Source organism: Limanda limanda, chromosome 2 (assembly GCF_963576545.1).
Source record: "Limanda limanda chromosome 2, fLimLim1.1, whole genome shotgun sequence".
Taxonomy (NCBI): Eukaryota; Metazoa; Chordata; class Actinopteri; order Pleuronectiformes; family Pleuronectidae; genus Limanda; species Limanda limanda.
Window position 1 is genome coordinate 11,016,878 of NC_083637.1, and position 20,785 is coordinate 11,037,662.

A 20,785-nucleotide genomic window follows, 5' to 3' on the forward strand; every position below is an offset into this window, starting at 1 on the left:
CTGAGGGTGGTTAGTTCTCGCTGTAATGTATTATAGGTTATTGCCTATTCTGAATCATGGATGTATGTAGAGGCCTTTAAAATATTCCCCAGCTTTACCGGTTGCAAAGTGCATGAAAATCCTAATTTACTGAATGCGATTATTTACCAAGTAAAAGGCAACCATTAAGTGAAACATTTTCTATGTTCCTCCTTTAAAAATAATTAGTTTATCAAGTTTTTTTTTTATTACTGTGATTCACTGTTTTCATTTATTTGTTTTGTCTAGAGCAAAAGCAGATTGAATGTTAGTTGACCTTAAAGAATGATAATGTGATAAATGATTGTTAATATTGCTATTTTGTCTGTTGTGCTTCCAGAAGCCTTCAGCATACCAGCCCACCGCTGACTTAACAATATCACCATGGTGTCACCGAAAGGGATTTTTAAATGTCGTCTCTTGTCTTGAGAATGCAGATTTTATAAAAAAAAATTCAGGTTAATGTGGCTGAAGTCGATGCAAAAACAATCTGTGTACATTTCACAGCAGGACTAAAATGTATTACAACCTGGTGAAACTTGAAGAATCATGAACTATACTTATTTCTAGTTTGTCAGTCAAGTTCGGAGAAAAAACAAGTGCAGTATCAAACATTATGAATATTCCTCTACAGTATATTTGAATGTGCCAATTGTTAGTTGAATTTTATGGCTTTTTAATTTTGTGTCAGTTTATAGTGTTTGGATGTTTGTACACTTCAACTGCCAAATATAAATGTCCTTTTTTTGAATCTGTGTTTTATTTAATATAGTGCACACACATTTTTAAAAAAGGGGGGTGGTTTATTGGTGATGTTTCAAAAGACATTTTCTACTTCACATAGGAAGATAAAAGAACAAATGTTTTTCTTAAAAAAAAAAAAGAAGGTACATATCGTCTCAAGCAATGGAATGTAGTACAACCAACAGGCATAAATACATTTATTTCAATGAAGTACTAGTAAAAAAAGGACTAGGAAACAATAACTAAACCAGCACAGCTGCAGTGTTCAGGGCCAGTGACGACGAGGCCGGCTTATAGAGGAGCACTTCCTAAAAACCTAAAAAACGACCAGATCAGTCCGTCGGGTGTTTAACACAGAACCTGCTAAACAAACACAGACACTAGAACTAACAGTACTGCTGGATGCGCTCTCAAATTCAGATACTGCTGCTCGTCAACAGCTTCACAACTTGAGCTTCTTCCTGCGTCCGCGACCGTCGGGGGTTCCCTCTGACTTCCGTTTCTGAGCCTGGAAGAAGAGACAAAGAGGACGAAAGATAAATGGGCAGGAATTGAGTTTCGAGCAAAAGTAGTGGTGTGAGAAGTTTGGAGGAAGTAAGGAGAGTTACTATAAAGAGTGACAGTCGGCATATAAAGCAGATCATGGTGGATTAATGTATCAAACACACAGGACTTTCAGAATTTGGTTTGTCTAGCTAATTTCAGTGTAATCCAAAAATACTTCTACAAAAAAATATACTTTTACACATTCAATTAACCAGAAGGAGCGGAAAGAGAAAAAAATCGTAAACATCCGCCATAATCCTGTTCTATTTCTGGACTGGAGTTTCTATTTTTGTTTGTTTCCAATTAAAACATCAACTTCTTTTTATTTTGAACAGCAAAGTTCTTGTACATGTGTGTTAAGAAAACATTTGACTCAAAGCAAGGTATTAAAAATATGTTTACAAAATCCCTTTGGTATTGTACCAAGACCCAGCTGTCAAAACATCACCTAGCACCAGATTAATATTGTTTAGAATTTTAACTACTTTAGCAGCAAGGACAAACCAGTTGTTTCCCTTCTGTTGAATGACTTTGGATTCATGACTTACTGATGCACCCTTTGGTCCTCGTTTCTTCTTCTCCGCCTTCTCCCTCTCCTCCAGCTCCATGTTCTCTCTCTCTATCAGCGTAATTAGGGTGTTGCATCGTCTCTGAAGCTCCTGTACAACAAATTCACAAAAACACCACTTTAATCATTAAGCAGATAAATATATAAATACAGCACGAATGGTGAAAAGAAGCCAAAATTCACCATGGCGGTCCTGGACTTGAGGAACCAGTCGAAGCGGAACTGGGGCGAGTTACGGATGCACTGGCGCAGCTCATCGTACACGCTCTCCTTGTCGAAGCCCAGCTTGTGGAGCATACAGATGAGGAAGCGGTCCTCTTCCTCCGTGTAGTTCTTGCCTTTGTTGGTGCCGTAGGAAATACGGAGCTGATGGAAGGGAGCCTTGTAGCGACCAATCTAAGCGAGGAGATGGGAACACGTTGAGGGACCATTAATTAACCAGGAACTGAGGATAATGTGATTAAGAGACAGTTACGGGATCAGAGAGAGATTTAGAGTCGAAGACTTTAACCGGATCAAAGTAATTTGTTTAAACCACAAGTGAACAGTTGGCTACCTTTGAGTCAAGTGCTTTCTTGATGCTAATCCTTCTCTGAATCCTGGCCTCTCCTCTCTCGATCTGGGACATGATCTTCTCGATGTCCTGCAGCTCATTGCAGCGCTCCCAGAAAACAGCTGGAGGAACAAGACAATATTAAATCAAAATCATGCATCTACCGCCTAATTTTGCTGTAAAACAGTCATAGCCAGAGTCATAGATTTGGTTTTGCTTTCCAGGCAGAAGAGGACAGCTAGATGTTTTACCAGAATATTCCATGACTTCTTCAGGGGTTTTCCCCTCCACTTCTCTGGCGATGTTCTCGATATCATCTCTTCCCCACTTCTCATTGGCTTTGATGAACTGGTTGAAGTCACGTTTGTTCCAAATAGTAAATCCCTGCAGAGACGGTACAAATAATCACAGTGTGCACACAAACAAGGTTCTGGATTTGCAGTAAACCAGTCAAAAATTAAGACCATTGATTGAGAAGATTCAGTACCTGTTGCAGCAGGTTCTCCTTCTCCTCCAGTTCCTCCTCTGTGAGAGCCTCGGCCTCGTCAATCTTAGCCTGCTCCTCCTTCTGCGCCGTAGCAGAGTTCTGCATTTCCGGGTTACGGGGAACCTGAGAAGACAAGGCCACAGAACGACTTAGAGATATTTCTAAAGACATTAAAAGCAAACCCAGTCTTGTCTGGAATATGTATTTGTACCTTGTAGCCTATGGTCTTCCTATAGAAGAGAATTTCCTTTTCAAGAAGCTCAAAGAGACGAGGGGGGAAGAACTGGAAGTCCTGGACATTTGGCTGCTTGGGAGGACGAGGAGCCTGGGAAATCGAGTCAAATAGACAAATGTTGCTTCACAAACCGGATCACAAACCATCCATCATAAGGACGCTGACATTACACATTCTTTCTTATATTTTTTTCCCTCGGGACAATGATCAGTCCATACCTTGGGTGCTTTGGGTTCACTGACACGCAGGGCTTCTCTAAAGTAGGCATCCACAGCGTAATTGGCTTTCCTCTCTCGCTTGGGCGGCTCGATCCAGTTGTTAATGACCTGAATGAAGACAAATGAAGGAAATATGGTAATGTCTCGAGGGTTTCTGTCGCTGGATTGAGTAAAAAGACAGATTACTGATGTTGTTGGTTTCTTTACCTTTTTCTTCTCTCTATAGTCCTCTCCTTCAAATTTGTACACGCTGCTGTTCTCTGTGTCCATGGTGAAGTTTCTCAGGGTACTCTCACCCAGATTCGACATCTTCTCTTTCATCTCCATGGTCTAGCATATGACAAGATCAGAGTTTTCTGTTTAAATTTCATGCAAGGAAATGCTTTCATTAGGAAATGCTGATCAAGAGATTGACTCTTTTGCTCACCTTTCTTTCACCTCTCTCGAGGATTTCATCAATGTCATCATCTGTGATCTCACTATCTTTGGAAGCGAACACGTGTGTGGCACCGTGACGGATGATGGACAGCATCTCATCCTTGCCCAGCTTGTTTGCGTTCGGATCCACGAGTCTTCCTGTAAAACAAAGAAACCCCATAAACGATCACTTCCCACCTCCCATCTTATTTTATTTACAATCTAGAACAGGTTTCTTCAATGTTTTTCAGGCCAAGGACCCCCAAACGGGTGGAGAGATGGAGCAGGGATCCCCTACTATATATATTGTATAAAATTGTGTTTTATATTACACTTGGCCTAGTGCCATATATAAACATAGCTACCCTGTTATTGTGCATTCAATACTAAGCAATTAAAATATTACACAGGTTCATATATTCATGTTTTTAATTTAAACATGTGCAGGGTACAGGGGGGCCATGCCACTGCCATTTATAAACATACATCTTGCATACAACACTGAGCTATTAAAGTAATTCACATATTCATGATTTTATTTTAAACATGTAGAAGAGACAGTGAATCCTCAAGCTATCTGTGGATGGCACACATACTCCAACATTAGTGAGATGTCGGACCCTGATGGGTGGCACACAATTTATCTAATCTTGGACAGATGGAGGTTGTCAGGCAGAGGGTCATATCAGCCTCACAATATGTTTGATGCATGTTAGTGTATTTAAAGACATTTAAATTTGTTGAAAAAGGATTGGTTTGAAAATAAAAAATAAAAATTGTCTGATCAACCAAAGATTTCGCGACCCCCCTGCAGTACCTCCGCAGACCCCCTGTTGAAGACCTCTGATCTAGAAAATTCTGTACTGATAAATGCTAATTCTTGAATATTATTTCAGAATTTCGATCAAATCTGTTTAAGTATGACAGGTTCAATCTGCTCTCTCTCTCATAGCACATGAGGATGTTAAAACTTGCTTTTATGGCCACGTTCACTTGAAATCATAGCTCAGCTGATGAGGATTTACCTTGCTGGATGACAATGGAGTCCAGCCGCAGTTTCATCTCGGCCCTCTCTACGATCCTCTCCTCCACTGTGTTTTCGGTGATGAAACGAAAGACGCGTACCTGCTTCTGCTGACCAATCCTGTGAGCTCGGTCCTGAAATGAGAAGATCAAACTAATTACGTTATTCCGTGTCAGAAACCAACAGTGTTCCGTTATCTATCCCTAAACTACTTCAAAGTACGAACCATGGCCTGCAGGTCGACTTGAGGGTTCCAGTCCGAGTCGTATAGGATGACGACGTCGGCTGTTGCCAGGTTGATGCCCAACCCACCGGCCCTGGTGCTCAACATGAAGATGAACTTAGGGCTGCCGGGCTCATTGAATGCGTTGATAGAGATCTGAAAATAAGCAAAGATACTAGAAGCTTGAGTGTCTCATATTACACTCAATACACACACTCACTTAATGTAAATCTAATCTCGTAGACCCTGACTTGTAACATAATTGGAGAAAGTGAGGGTCTTACCTGTCTTTCCTCATGCGGCGTCTGACCATCCAAGCGACAGTAGTTATAGTTCCTCCACATGCAGTAGTCCTCCAAGATGTCCAGCACCCTGGTCATCTGACTGAAGATGAGCACACGGGAACCTGGGAAAATGGATAATGGTTGTAAGTTAAATGTACAGAAGAGTTTAATTACCTCTGGGTATGTTTTAATATTGACTATGCCAAGAATATTCACTTCGATATATTATGACTGCTATGCACATTCTGCACATCTTTGTTCACAATATATGAACAGTTTTTTAATGAAATGCTGATTGAAAAAGAAGAGGACATTCCAGTGATGATCCACATACCCTGCTGCTTCATCTTGGGTAGCAGCTTTTCCAGCACCACCATCTTCCCGCTGTTCACGGCCAGATGCAGGTCAGTTGTGTACGGAGGACCTGGCTCAGCTCCGTCGAACAGGTACGGGTGGTTGCAACATTTCCTGAGCTGCATGAGAACGTTCAGCAGGCGCATCTTGTCTGTCTTACCCATCGAGTTCAGAATGTCAATGTCCTTCATCAGAATCTTTGTGTACCTGAGGTGTTGCAAAACAGGTCCATATTACATTACCTACGTTAAAGATGGAGGAGGAGGAGGGGTGCTTGGGGCTACATTTTGAACATGTAAAGATCAACTGCTTACCACTCTCGCTGCATCTTGCTCAGGCCCACGTACATCTTGATCTCTTTTTTTGGGAGCAAACTTTTCTCCACGTCCGCTTTAATACGACGGAGCAAGAAAGGACGTAGAACCTACACAAAAGAAAAACAGTGGCTTTAAAAAGCTACAATCCACGCAAGAATTATATATTTAGAATGAATTTGAAAGAACAGCTCAGCTAAAAGTTGTCATGGAGGAAATTCAATACATACAGTGTGAAGACGTTCAACCAACTTCGTGTCACCCAAGCAGTTGTTTGTGTCGAACCAGGAGTCAAAGTCCTTAAGGGGGAGGAGAAATTAAAATTTGAAAGTTTAGTTCCACTGGGGAAAACACTGTTCTACTTAACAGACTTGAAGTGAGGAGGTTATGTTTTCAGTAAATTCCCCCTTGATTCTTATCAGTTCTCACCTCTGACGAGTTAAAGACGTCAGGCAGCAGGAAGTTGAGCAGAGCCCACAGCTCGTGGAGGTTGTTTTGAAGAGGTGTTCCAGTCAGCAGTAAACGATTGGTGGTCTTGAATTCTCGTACAATTTCTGATAGCTGTGGGAAAACAAACAAAGCTTAAGCTTTACTGGACTACCCTGCTACATTAAATGTAAAAGAAAAGTGGTTGTGAAACATGTGAATATCCGTTTTATTGTCGGACCTTTGATTTCTCATTCTTGATCCTGTGGGCTTCGTCGATCACGAGGTACCTCCAGTTGAACTTCTTGAACACAGTCTTTTCAATGATGAGCATCTCGTAGGATGTGACGCACACATCCCACTCTCCAGGCAGCAGCACATCTCGGATCAAAGCACTCTGAGAACAAGGCCAACGTGTTCAGCATTTTATTTTCTTGACCTGTGACAGTAACCTAGAATTTACAATGCTAATTCAGCATATCGTCCTTGGCCATCTTGAGCACAATTTTCGGATTATCAGCGATGATAGTAACAATACCCCCAAACCAGACACCAAAATTGAGATGCTGAAAATGGTTATTCTGTACAAACTGAAGCTACTATGCTACAACGTGGCTTGACCGACTGCAATCCATCTAATATGAAGCATTACAGACTGAAAAACAAAATATAAAAAAAATTAAAAATCATATTTTCAGTTGAATGTCACCTTCCAGATAATCACAACATTCAGACGCAGCCTACCCTCTGGTCTCTGTCTCCAATCAGGCAGACTGCACGAAGAGAAGGCACCCATCGTTTGAACTCGTTCATCCAGTTGTACAAGGTGGACTTGGGCACCAGCACCATGTGGGGACCCGGGATGTTTCTGTAGTGCTTCATGTAACCCAGCAGGGCGATAGTCTGTAGAGTTTTACCCAAACCCTAAGAAACGGCAGAGCGAGAGAGGGTGTCAGGCGGGACAATACATGGAAAAACTGAATATACACACATAATGTAAAAGTGATGCTTTTGAACGCAAGAGAGCCACTCACCATTTCATCAGCGAGGATGCCATTGATGCCATTTTCATACAAAGAGATGAGCCAGTTCAAGCCACGGACCTGATAGTCCCTCATTTTCCCAGCTTTGACATCTAGATGTGGGACAAAAACACAAATAATGATCACTTTTGCATTAGGGTGGGCCAACTGACAGTTTTATATCGAGATCTTTAAGATGTCAACAATCCACTATGCATTTTAAACGTAGGAAATGTTACATTTAACGGAGTGTTAATGCGAGTGTTGTGCACAGACAATTATTTCTCAAAGCAGGTTATCTGTAAACTTTGTCAGTCAGGATTTAAGACTCCAATCAGACTCCAGATCATAATTCCCCAAAACATGGGAGCAGCACGCACATCCAGTTAGGGTATTTTGAATGAGTGCTAGATTAACAAAACTCCATTGAACATTAAGCTCCCATTAATGGATTTATATGCAATAGTGATATTTCGAACACAAGGCTCCTTCTCAGACTTCTAATAGATACAGTTACCATCTGATGGTAAATAAAAGACTTCCCACAACTATTTCACAAAGTTCCTTCCTCTTATTCTCAGATAAAAACAGGTAATTGCTTACAAGAGGGAGAATCGTCAAAACGAGCGCAGACATTGGTCGTCTTGGTGCTTTCGCTCAGAAGCTCCTCATCCTCCTCCTGCTCCGTCCGCCGGTGGCGATTGCTGTCAATCACAGATAACCTTTTCCAATCATAAAAGAGCGAACTTTATTTAGGAGTGAAACTTCTACAGTAAGGGGGTTATATACTCACTCTCCAGCAGTCAGCAGGCTTTGCTTTTCATCTTTCTTTACGCGAGGACGTCCTGGTTTCATCTTCAGTGGAGAGGTAGGGGTCTTCTGTGCAGCTGGTTGGATGAAATGAGCAAACAGCTCTGTTTGCTTCAACAGGTACTCAAATCTGTTGGTCCGGTCCGTTTGCTATACACACACACACACAGGGGAAAAATTGTCTTTAACGTATTTATCTAAGAACAGGGAGTTGTGGAGTGCGATGTGAGCTACAGGGCCCGGCCCCCTTACCACTTTCTCCTCGTAACCGGGAGCAACAGCTGAGGAAGATGGTGCCTCTGCTCCATCTGGACCGGCATCTGAGGAGGACTCTTTTCCAGCATCTGAAGAGTCAGACTTCTCCTGAGCAGGAAGAACACCAGAAGACCGTTTTATTATTTGGATATTCTTTAAATTTATGTTCGCCCCCACACAACAGCAGAAAGGAATATGGTCAATAGTCAATACACTTAATTAATACTAGTCACTCAGAGACTAACAGCATTGACTTCCTTTAGTTTAGTTTGACGATGTGAGACGTGTTATATTTGTACAGAGGATAATATCTTAACTCTTCATAAGATAAGACATACCTTTATAAATCTCAAAGTAAAAATCTAAAAAGGTATAACAAAGAATAATAAAATAAAAGTACGAGGTATAAAATGATAAGAAAGAGACTATTACCTAGTTACATAATAAAATAAAATCACTAGACCAAAATTGGAATAGAGATAATGTATTGATTAAATAACAAAATATATAAGACATGTTAATGAAAGAGTAATACAGCACGTGCTGTGGAGTAGTAATCTAATCTCATGGAGTTGTTTTTAAAGAGTTAATTTATTAACATGTGCTGTGTTGAATAATTTATATTGATCTTATCTAAGATATCGACGTGTACAGGTGAGAGCTGTTTCTGTTGCTGTTAGTTTGTTGATCCTCTTCACAACAACAGCAGCGGAAGTCCAGTGACAGACCGGGAAGCTGTGAGGCAGCATCTGAAAACAAAGACCCCGATGGGACCGAGCTGAGCCCCGGGCTGCTGCTGCTGCAGCTGCGGGTCTCATCGGTTCTAATGCTTCCCCAAAAGAGAACCGCAGCATCACGGTCACTACGATCCGACCTTCGAGTGACTCTGGCCCGGTGGTAAACAAAAACACACGCCGCGACCATCATCGTGAAGCTAACGGGGCTAAGCTAGCAGCGTGAGCCCGGCCTCACCGCTGTGACGTTAGCTTCAGCACCGGAGAGAGCTAATGCTAACAGCGCTAGCTAACCGACTGACTAGCTAACACAGCCCGCATTGACGTCGACAACAGGGAAAGTTTTTCACGAAGCCGAATCCAACAGACAGAGGAGGGTCAAACTTTAGACTCCTGCCGGGGGTGTGGTGAGAAATGTCCCCGGTGATGAGAGGGGACTCTCCGGGGTTTCACCGTCTTTACCTCGGCGGCTCCGGCTTCTTCAACTTCAGGGAGCTCTTCCCGCGGCAGCGCGCAGTTTTCGGTTTCGGACATTTTCTATCGAGTTTCCCCCTCGGTCCGGGTCTACGGTCCGTGATCAGCTGCCCGGGGTCGTCCGGTGTGGAAGCCGCTGGAGATTCTCCGGACTGAGTCTCGGTAAACGAGGAGAATCCGGTTGTTTCTGATGAAAGACTCCGGAGCGTCTCAGGAGCCGCAGCCGCGCTAGCAAGGATTTCTGTCGGGCAGCCGCGCGCTCTCAGCCCACTAATGTTAACCGGTGCGTGCGCGCTCTCGCGATACTATGGGATGCTGCCTTCACGACCGTGGGAAACTTTTCTATCAACCGTGAAAGAGTTCTTCCATGTTTTTGATGCCATTCCTTCCAGAGTTGTTAATGTTAACTATATTTATGCATGATAATGATAAAAAAAACGTACAAATGTGCATTAAACAAATAAAAAATCTGTTATAAGGGAAAAAAAATAAATGCTTAAAAACACAAAACGCAGGAGGTAAAATAAAAAATAAAAAAACAACAACAAATTATATATAAAACAAAATAAAATAAAATAAAATAAAATAAATTAAATTAAATTAAATTAAATTAAATTAAATTAAATTAAATTAAATTAAATTAAATTAAATTAAATAAGATTAAATTAAATTAAATTAAATTAAATTAAATTAAATTAAAAGGAAGCGCGCAGTTCACTTTGTTTTTAAAGAAAGTAAAATATATTAAAAAAAAAGTGTTATGAATTCAATACTAAGCTATTCAAATAATACACAGAAAGATATAGTCCTCTGCCGCCATGTATCCGTTCGCTACAATATAGTGGATTCATGTTAATATCTATTTAAAGACTTAAGCAGGGGGGGATTACAAATAATGTAAAAAAAATATATAAAAATGTTATAATGTAAAAGAAAAAAAAATGAACATCTTTCTAATCACCCAAAAATGTCGCGACCCCCCTGCAGTACCTCCGCGGACCCCTTTTGTGTAGTGTATATAAGTTCACAAATATCTCAACTACGGCTTTACTACATTTAAATATTGTTATCAATCAGGACTCTGCACATGACACTTCCGGTGTTGATGCTAAACAATTCCACCCCGGGAACAGGCACAGTACGCGACGCACATCGCTTCTCGAGCTGGGGTCCTTCCAGCGTCTCTGTCCACGGGATGACGTCAGCGGACGGTTGATCAGCTGAGCGAACAAATGGAACCAAAATAAGACGTTTTTATCTGTTAAAAGTCGTTTTTCTTCGAGCGACAGTTGATGATATTCAGGTTGGACACTGTTGACATGCTCTATTTTGGTAAGTGCGCGTTATAAACCCCCTTTCTCACGTTCATTTACACGTTAGCGGCATTTGTGCTAAGTCAGTGGCTCCTGACGTTACCCAGCTAATGTCAAGGCCTGTCTGGCGGCTTTGTTGTTTTTCATATAGATCTGTGATTTTAACAGCAGCTGTCATGGCGGAAGCAGGAGAGCTGGCGTCAGATGTTTGTGGCTGCATGTAACATCCTAGCCATGTTTCTAAACTGCCTGAGAAGCGTCCGTTAACGCTAACGTTACAGCTAGCGTTAGCATGCTAGCCGCCTGTTTCCACACAGGCTCGATGTTTTCCTCAACGACAAAAACAACCGGGAGAAAACGGTTTAAAACATTGTTGAAAAAGTGTAACGTCATTATATTTGCGTTCGCCTCGTTTTGAGTTTGTTGAATTTGTTGGTTGATCTGCATAGACAGATAAACAGTGTAAAGATAAAGTGCTTTCATTATCCTGAAGGGAAATCGTAGTTTTGTAGCAGCACCTTCACAGAAATCACATGATGAAACCATGATGGAGGTAACAAACAATCATTTTAAGCCAAATTATATACAGTAACTAGATTTAGAAAATGAAGTAAAAAAAGAAAAATATCCGGATCAGCCAAAAATAGGCCCACAGCTATTGTACACAAACTACTTTGCAATTTGAGGGGGAGCGTGCCTATGTTCCCACAGCCCAATGTTCCCACATTTCTAATATTCATTACAAAATTAGGCCCTATGTTCCTACAGTTCCCACATTTATAACCCTAACCCTAATTTTCAGAAAAATCTTGAAATGTGGGCCTAATTTTCAAAATTGTCAGTGAAAAAAAAATCCCTAGAAATGTGCGAACATAGGGCTGTGGGAACATCGGGACTAATTTTTCAAAATAAATCTGGGAACATAGGTCTGTGCGGACATAGGGCTGTGGGAACATAGGCTTACCCCATTTGAGGTACATTAAAGGCAAATGGCTCAACTGAGCCCCCTAAAACGCAGCAATTCAGTCTGGTTTAATCGATCTTCCCGAAATTCGGTACACGCACGTATCATGACCGAACGAAAAAAAATGAAAATTGATAAACGCAACAGGAAGTTGCAGTTTTACACGTTGTGTATTTTAACAAACTCTTCCTAGAGGTTTCAACAGATCACCTTCAAAGTCAGTGAGTATCATCCTAACAAGATGGAGATTAAAACCAACTCAAATTGTGAGTTTTCATCACACGGTGTGACCGTGTCGTCAAATATTGATGAATCACCATCAAAACCCGAGGCAATTGAATCTCGGTTATACATGATCCAATTGACTCTAAACTGGAAATGTATGCATGTATGAGTCCCGATGACATCTCATGAAATCAGGACTTAAAATCACAGCGCCCGTTGGTGGTAACAGACAATGTCTTGTTTTTTGCGTGTCTTACTCTTCGATGTACTCCTCGTTGTCCATCTCCCATTGCCATGTCAAAAATTGTCAGAGGGGCCTCAAGACAATGATGATGAAATCGTATGGAAACAATGAGTTTTTGTCAAAACGCTAGTGGCGTGGCGTGAAATTTCAATGTGTCAAAGTGACACACAGAACTGCTTTAACTTCAGTTTACTTTCTTCAATCTCCCTAACAGTACATTCTGTTTGATGTCCGTTTGCTTCAGTCCTTTAATATTCACAGACTCCTGTGATGTCTTTGACGAGAAGGTGAAGATTATACCATTGGAAGAGAAACAAGAGGGGTTTTGACCTGAACAGATAATTTAGTTTGTATGTAGTGAAAGTGATAGCGCCACCTAGTGCCAAAGTGAGGTATGCCTCGTTTTAACTTTAATTAGATTTTCACAGTGTGGTCTACACCCAATGGCTTGGACCGTAATGTGTGATTAGTGGACGCAGGAAGTGACGTGTTTACACTTCCCGCGATGCACAAAACGTAAGCAACACGGAGCCGTTTCGCCTGGTACCTGTTAGCCCCCCCCCGCGGCCGCATCAGGTCCCGAGATCGCACGTTTTCGGACCAGCTAGCAGCCCTAGTTCTTAGAATTAATATCAAGCTTTGACTGATAATTCATTCATTTAAACTTTGACCAGAATAACAGTTATAACAAGCATCATATTGTAAATGATATCATATAATCGCCTTTAAAATCTGAGATTATACTTAATGAACCCTGCAGGAATTCTAATCAATATAATGTAGTTAGGCTAGTTTACTAAGCCTTAATGAGGCTCAGTCTATAGTGTATGTCGCTGCCCATTCAGCTGAGTAAACATGTTCTGTGTTTGTACGCTGACAATGTTCACTCAGTGAATGCAGACAATTGATGCGCTCTGACAGCTGGAGTGGAAAGAGCTCGGAACACCAATGAGACCAAACTCTCTCTTGTGGTCACTGTGATTTTAACTACATAAACAATTTGTGATATCCCCAAAGTGACAGTAAAGTATGATGCCAGACTGTGATAACAAAGTGTCAACAAATGATTTCCTGTATTCTCCTCTACAGACCGTCATAATGGACAAGATTTTGGAGGGCCTTGTGAGCTCCGATCACTCTGTTCAAGTGAAGAGGGCCATTGTGAAGAAAGTAGTGGAAGCAGCAGAGAAAGAGGTGACCGAGGAGCAGTGTCGAGCGCTGTTTACTCTCACCACCCGCCTCATCTTGCTTGGTGAAGATGCCTTTCAGAAGCAGATTGGCTCCCAGGTTTTGGAAGCCTATGCGCGTTACCACCGCCCAGAGTTTGAGCGTTTCTTCAGTAAAGACTTTGTCCTCGGCCTTCTCCAGCAGGGCTATGGCCAGCTGAGCAACAGAGACCCAATCATAATAGAACACATCCACTGCTGCCTGCGGCTGCTCATCAGCTGCCCGTCGGTGCTGGAGATCTTCAGCATGATCCAGGTGGAGGTCTTACGGATGGTGTGTGAGCGTCCGGAGCCAACTGTTTGTGCCCGCCTGAGCACCATGCTGTCGGACTTTGTGCAGTGCATCCCGAGGGATAAGTCAGGCCTTCTGTTTTGCCAGCAGCTGGTCAGGACCATCAGTTACTTCCACTGCTTCTCCAGCCAAGAGCGAGAGCTGAGAGAGTATGTGGGTCAGGTGACTAAGGTCAGCACGCTGCTGCAGAACATCTGGAAGGCTGACCCCGCCACACTGCTTCCCTCACTGCAGGAAGTCTTTTCCATTATCTCCTCCACAGGTGAGACTCATTCTGTCTATAATACATGGGGATTCAGTTTAATGGAACAGAAACATGCCTCTTATTTCATTCTACAACTTTTAATAGCGCAAAGAATTTATTTGAACAAATTTGGATTTTATTCAAACTGTCATCATTGATGTGAGCCAGATAGTAATGGAGAAAGAGAATTTGCATTTGGCAGCATTGACCCATGTCAAGACAAATTATGGTGTTAGAACCAAAAAAAACGCAAGATTGAGCACTTGCAGACAGTTATCTTTTTTCATTCATTTTTTTGGGGGGGTCATGCCAAAAGCTGACATTGATTAATTTGCGTGTAGGTTGGATGTAAATACAACAATTTTCAGTTAGTATTATTGACACCCGGGTTATTTTAATGTGGCGACTTGAGGCTTAATTTTACAAAGATGTAGTTAAGTTCAGACTATTTCAGTTGAAAGCTGAAATACAGCTGCAACCCTTTTATTGATGGTACATTTTAGTGATAGTGGCCTGAGTGTACTGTGCAGTGTTGTTGTTGAGTGACTGAACTGTGAAGCAGCATGAGATAAACAAACAGCGGGCTTCAGTTACAATGAAAGAGTCACACTGACAGCATGTGACAGTGAGCAGGAGGGGGGCAGAGCCTGTGCGGGTCAAAGGGTCATTCTCGCTCCATCTCAGTGACATTGATGCATTTGTAAAGTGTTTTTTAAAGTGGAGACATTTAAAGTATCTCAATAATCATATTTCGTTGAAGTGCAGCTCTAGTATGTGAGAAGAAATAAACATGTATTCTCAATCTATATTGTGAGATACTCAGCACAGACCTTGGATCAGGGTTAGGGAATAAATCAAGATGCCCCAACAGAAACGATGGATAAAGCAACAATAACTACTTAAAATACAACATAACCAGCCCTGCTGTGAATACAAACACTGTGAAGCTTAAATAATCAACAGTTAAGTTGAGGCCCTAGTTTGTGGTGGTGTTGTACTGCATAGTACAAATCAAAAATGGTCATGTTTGTACGGCACTTACTGTCCACTGAATCAAAAAGAAAATGTACAGTTGTGTGATTGTGTTTCACTGTGATTGTGGCTTAAATCCCGCAGACCCTTCCTTTGAGCCGGCCATCGCCCTCGCCAGCCTGGTCCAGCACATCCCTGTCCAGATGATCACGGTGCTCATCAAGAGCCTCACCACAGACCAGAATGTCAAAGACGCGAGCATGACTAAAGCCCTCTGCAGGTTAGCTCACACATTGACTTTGACAAATTAAAACACACTTATTTCAGCTGGCGGTTTGCAGTGTTTTTTTTGTTTCAGGTTGCAGCACAAAATTTCCTTTCACATTGTCACTCAAGTATAGCAAATATACACATGTATTTAATGTCTCCAATTTGCTCAGTATCTACACTCAACACCCTCTTTTTCTGTCTGTCTAGGATGATTGACTGGCTCTCTTGGCCTCTGGCCCATCACGTTGACACTTGGATTATCGCTCTGTTGAAAGGACTCGCTGCAGTTCAGAAGTTCACTATCCTTATTGATGTCACTCTGCTCAAGATTGAACTGGTTCGTAAAGTCCTTGTTTTAATGTATTGTTGCCCTCAGGAAGGACAAAGTGTATTGATTGTTTAAATCTTTTAATGACAAGAAGATTTATTCTTAATCCACAGGTATTCAGTCGTCTGTGGTACCCTATAGTGCGGCAGGGGGCGCTAGCCGTTCTCTCTCATATGCTGCTGAGCTTCCAGCACTCTCCTGAGGCCTTCCATTTGGTAAGGGATCACCTGTCTCCTCACAGCCCATTTCCCTCTCAAATGGCCGGCCACTGTATTGGTTTTCTCATTTTTTTTCCTCCTCCTGGTTTAAATTACTTCAAAACTGCACAGATTTATCCCAGAACCCCAGGCCTGGCTTTGCTCCACCATTAAGGAAGTGTGATGCACTAAAATGACGAGCAATGCCTTGAGTTGGCCTTTTAGAATCCAAAAACATGAATATAGTAAAAATAATCAGAAAATGAGACTGAACTCTCTGTGGGGCTCCTTATGTGCAGCTGCCCTCTGGCTGACAGCACTGCAGATTTGTGTGATTAATATAAGTAGTAGCTTCCACGGTTTTCAACACCAAAGTGTCCTTATTTTTCTCTCCCCTTCATCCCTCACTTTCTTAGGTTGTTCCACATGTGGTGCATCTAGTCCAATCCTTAAGGACAGATGGTCTCCCCACCAGTAAAGCTTTCCTGGTGCAGTTCACAGAGCTCATACACTGCATGATGTACCAGTACTCCGGCTTCCCAGACCTCTATGACCACATACTAGAGGCCATCAAGGTAAAAGAGTGCCGAACACCTCATGCAGCAATATTTCTTAAATGTATTGATTTGTGTTCTTCATTGATTAAATAATCCAAACCTACAATTTCTACCAGGGAATTTCCAGGGTACCCCTTGTGTTCTGTGTCTTATAAATTATTTAAATTTGTTCCGTCAGGATCTCCCAATACCCGGCGAGGAGAAGATTAAGCTGGTGTTGAATCAAAGTGCCTGGACGTCTCAGTCCAACTCATTTGTGTCTGGTCTACTGAGGCAAGCTGGGAAGTCTGAGACGGGCAAGACAGGCCTGGTCAACCTGGGGAACACCTGTTTCATGAACAGCATCATCCAGACCCTCTTCATGGCCACAGAGTGAGTGTACACACACACACACACACCATGCACATGTACACACCCTTTTTATGTAACACAGGATTGAATATGATTTTTTTTCTCAGTTTCAGGAGGCACGTTTTATCGTTACGTCTGAACGGTTCCAACACAGTGATGAAAAAGCTTCAGTTGCTCTTTGCTTTCCTTGCGCACACACAGGTTAGTGTTGCCTCTGCGTAACAGATTTTCACCAAATATTGTTACTTGTGGACTGTAATGGTGGTTGATGATGAGACTCTCTGTGTGTTTGTGTGCGTGTTTCCTGTAGAGGGCAGCATATGCTCCCAAAAACTTCTTGGAAGTGTCTCGGCCTCCCTGGTTCAACATGGGTTCTCAGCAGGACTGTTCTGAGTACCTCAGGTTCCTTCTAGACAGGTACTGTAGCCTGGACTAATCAATGCCAGTTAGACTGTGTGAAGTGTATGCATCAGTTTAGATAAAAACGAATTATATGACTCTTTGAGAAAGATTGGCCTGACAATGATTGGTCCCTGTCTCCTGCTCTCAAGGTTACATGAAGAGGAGAGAACAATTCAGGTCCTGGAATCAGCTAAGCCAAAGGTTGCCTCCCCTGTCGACACAAGCAGCAAAGACCCAACAGGTCTGACTTCTCCAGAGGAGGGCGAAGAGCTGCCTTCGACTCCTGCAGACACCAAACCTGAGAATGATGGGAAGACTTTGATAGAGAGGATGTTTGGTGGGAAGCTGATCACAGGCATTCGCTGTACACAATGCAACTGCATCTCCGAGAAAGAGGAGCCTTTCAGTGACCTCCCATTGGCCTTTTGTCCCTCCGCCACCTCTCTGGACGGCCCTCAGCCTTTTGGGCCCCCGGAGGAGCCCAAGGTTCTCTGTCAGGGATCTGTTAATGGTGGCAGTGAGATTCTTGAACCAGGCAAAGCCCCGGCTAGCAATGTCCATTTTACGCCAGTGACAAATGGACCTCCCCTCTCTGTGCCGGACCTGGTGAACTATTTTTTGGCCCCAGAGACCCTAGATGAAGACAATGCCTATTTCTGTGAGAAGTGTAGCTCCCTCCAGCGGGCAGAGAAGACCTTGAAAGTGGTGTCAGCACCCGAGTACTTGGTCCTCACTCTGCTGCGATTCTCTTACGATGCTAAATGCCACGTCCGGAGGAAGATTCTGGAAAACGTCACCATCCCATCGCTCATGAGACTTCCAGTACATGCCCCTTCAATGACACTACCCTGTACCTCTTCTACCTCCTCTTCTCTGCAAGTGGATTCTCCTGAGAGCAGTGAGAATCTGGCAAAGAAACTCAAACCATCTCAAAGAGAGGAGGAGGAAGAGGAGAAGGAGAGGATAGATGGACTAGAGCGGATAAATGGAGAGGGAGAAATGCCAGTTTGGTCTGTGCCCTATGTCCTCAGCTCAGTGGTGATGCATTCTGGTATATCATCTGAGAGTGGCCACTACTACTCTTATGGCCGTAACCTCAGCGGAACAGATGGAACGCAGCACCCAGCCAATCACTTTGCCCTCCATGATAATTTGGGGAACGGCCAGGCCGAGTGTGACCTCTCCACTTGCTCAGCTCTCTCAGTTCCGACCCAACAAGGAGAAGCAGTCCCTACGAGTGTCCAGGAAGCGAAGGATTGGCTGCTGTTCAATGACAGCAGAGTGACATTCACCTCCTTCCAATCAGTGCAAAACATTACTAATCGCTTCCCCAAGGACACAGCTTATGTGCTTATGTACAGAAAACAGGAGCTACAAGGGCAGAACATAAATGGGGAACTCGCAGCAAATGGAATGAGATTGAGTGCTGAGCCTCCGCTGCAGAAAGAACTTCTGGATGCTATTATCAAGGACAACAAGCTGTATTTACAGGTAGGTGAAGGTGAACAAACGAAACCATACCGCTCCCTCAGCATTGTGGTTCACGTTTAAACTATCAGTGCCAATAAATCATACCTGCTAGGACTACCAATGGAAATTCAGACCTATTTTTAACGCATGTCATGCATTTGACTTAAAACATTATTACTGCTAACCTCCTAAGTGTGTGGTTATTATGGAAGTCAAGCATTGTACAAGATTCTCTCAGGTGGAAAATGGCTGAGAGCAAACAGAACGTTCTCTTACAGATAGCTTAGACCCTTAATATCTTTTTTTTTTTTTTACTGCACTTGAAGCCAATTCTGAACTGTCCCGTTGTAAGATGTGAAGTGTAATTTCACGAGTCACTGAACTGTGCCACTTTTGGTTGACATTCCACCACGCTTGCATAAGTGACCAAAGTGAATGACCTCTAGAGGGTGCTGTTACAATGTAAATGTCCGTCTCATAGAGCTGCATAGATACATTTGGCTTGTATGCATAATTTTAACAGTTAAGAAATAGGCAGATGTGTAAAAATGTCTCTTTCCTTCATGATGTCAACAGGAACAGGAGCTCACTGCTCGGACCCAGGCTCTGCAGGCCGCTTCATCGTCCTGTTCATTCAGGCCCAACGGTTCAGATGACAATAACCCACCGGGGAGCTGCGGCCCATCTGGTGGAGGAGGAGGAGGAGGAGGAGGGGGTTTCAATACCATAAGCAGACTGGTGTTCTGAACAAAATAAATGCATAAGGAGACCCACATGAACTGACACTAGGGGAGCCCTGGACTCTTGTGCACATAACCTCGAACAGAGAGCACTAAAATGATCTAAGAACAAACTAAATCAAGCATTGAGTACCTGTGCTGGTTCTGATCATAGATTTGTTTTGACTTGAATAGTTTTTACACCACTGTACCATGGTCAGCATTTAATATTTTATTTTGTATTTATTCAGGTTAGGTTTTGGTGATTTCATCATTGTAGTCTTCCATTGATCATTCAAATGAAATACAAAAATTGGTAGAAAAACACCCATTGATTGAAGTGTGTTTTCTCCCTTAATTTATAGAAATTTGCCACTATATACAGTTAAACTATAGAAGTACATTGATAGGAATGTGAAAATTGAGAACATGCTCTTGTTCTCTGGCTTGTATTTATGACAAAGAAAAACACATCCAATTGTAAGATAGTTTTTCTGATCGGTCAGATTCCTGAATAAGCTTTGTTTACTTTTCTGATTTGCAGGGAGCTATAAATACTGTGGAGTTTTACTTAAATATTTTTTTTCCAGTGTGTTTTTTGTTTGTGTTTTATAGGTTTGATATGCCATGCAATAAATGTAAATACAACCTAACTATCATTTCTGAATATTCATGAAATAAAAAAATATATAAGAAAAGTGAAAACTGGGAAAATTTTCCAAGTTAAGGCATTTTCAGTAAGAATATTTAAAGCTGTTTCCATGTTTCAGCTAGTGGGATTTACAGAGGATTAAGTCCTTGTTACAACAGGTTACTGTCTGACAACATTGTAATGTAATTCCTCTGATTTGATCATTCAGGGAGACTTGTGTTCATGCTGATTTTTATGTGCCTTTTGATATTTAATGCAGACTTTTGAAGAAGTGATCTGAATTTACAACATCAGCTGTACTGTGTTAATATTCATAATGGCTTCACCTTTCCTTCCAGTAAAAAACTCAAAAAACAAGGAAAACAAATCAGTGTTTGTCGTATTGTCTTTGTCTCTATACAAAAAAGCAACCTCCCAGTTATTTAAAGTTGTATCAGTGGGTAGATGGTGAGGACTGAACTATTGATGTGATATTAAATACATGGCAGGACAAATGGTAAAATAAAAAATGGAAGACGGTATACAAATGTTCAACTGAGCCGTGGAAGGCAGCAAGTGGTTTCCGGAAATTCATCCCTGTGGTAATGAACCAAACAGTAAAGCTCCTGTAGTCAAGCCCAGCTTTACCATTACCCTATCACCTACTTTCCATA

The 20,785-nt window shown here is 42.1% G+C and overlaps 2 protein-coding genes across 4 annotated transcripts; one reads left to right on the forward strand and one right to left on the reverse strand.

The window, feature by feature from the left end:
- Positions 1-806: 806 nt before the first annotated feature.
- On the reverse strand, positions 807-9,942 carry smarca5 (SWI/SNF related, matrix associated, actin dependent regulator of chromatin, subfamily a, member 5). 3 transcript variants are annotated; one of them, XM_061084257.1, is made up of 24 exons: positions 9,695-9,942; positions 8,496-8,606; positions 8,227-8,393; positions 8,037-8,137; positions 7,446-7,546; positions 7,156-7,335; positions 6,653-6,808; positions 6,415-6,546; positions 6,216-6,284; positions 5,986-6,095; positions 5,652-5,878; positions 5,318-5,439; positions 5,037-5,189; positions 4,812-4,944; positions 3,797-3,945; positions 3,577-3,699; positions 3,370-3,477; positions 3,128-3,241; positions 2,917-3,039; positions 2,681-2,813; positions 2,433-2,551; positions 2,060-2,272; positions 1,857-1,967; positions 807-1,270 (listed from the first exon to the last, which is right to left on the reverse strand). In XM_061084257.1, exons 1-24 carry the CDS (start codon positions 9,764-9,766, stop codon positions 1,205-1,207), a joined length of 3,093 nt encoding a protein of 1,030 aa, XP_060940240.1. In that variant the 5' UTR covers positions 9,767-9,942; the 3' UTR covers positions 807-1,204. The 3 variants fall into 3 exon arrangements, with proteins under 3 accessions (XP_060940240.1, XP_060940233.1, XP_060940225.1); XM_061084250.1 differs by having other exon boundaries at positions 8,037-8,155; XM_061084242.1 differs by having other exon boundaries at positions 3,370-3,699.
- A 961-nt stretch (positions 9,943-10,903) lies between these two features.
- On the forward strand, positions 10,904-20,499 carry usp38 (ubiquitin specific peptidase 38). Its single transcript, XM_061086450.1, has 11 exons — positions 10,904-11,038; positions 13,542-14,232; positions 15,331-15,466; positions 15,664-15,793; positions 15,898-15,999; positions 16,398-16,556; positions 16,717-16,910; positions 16,997-17,090; positions 17,200-17,306; positions 17,441-18,782; positions 19,338-20,499. The coding sequence occupies exons 2-11, from the start codon at positions 13,551-13,553 to the stop codon at positions 19,506-19,508; spliced, it is 3,117 nt and encodes a 1,038-aa protein (XP_060942433.1). The 5' UTR covers positions 10,904-11,038; positions 13,542-13,550; the 3' UTR covers positions 19,509-20,499.
- The last annotated feature ends 286 nt before the right edge of the window (positions 20,500-20,785 follow it).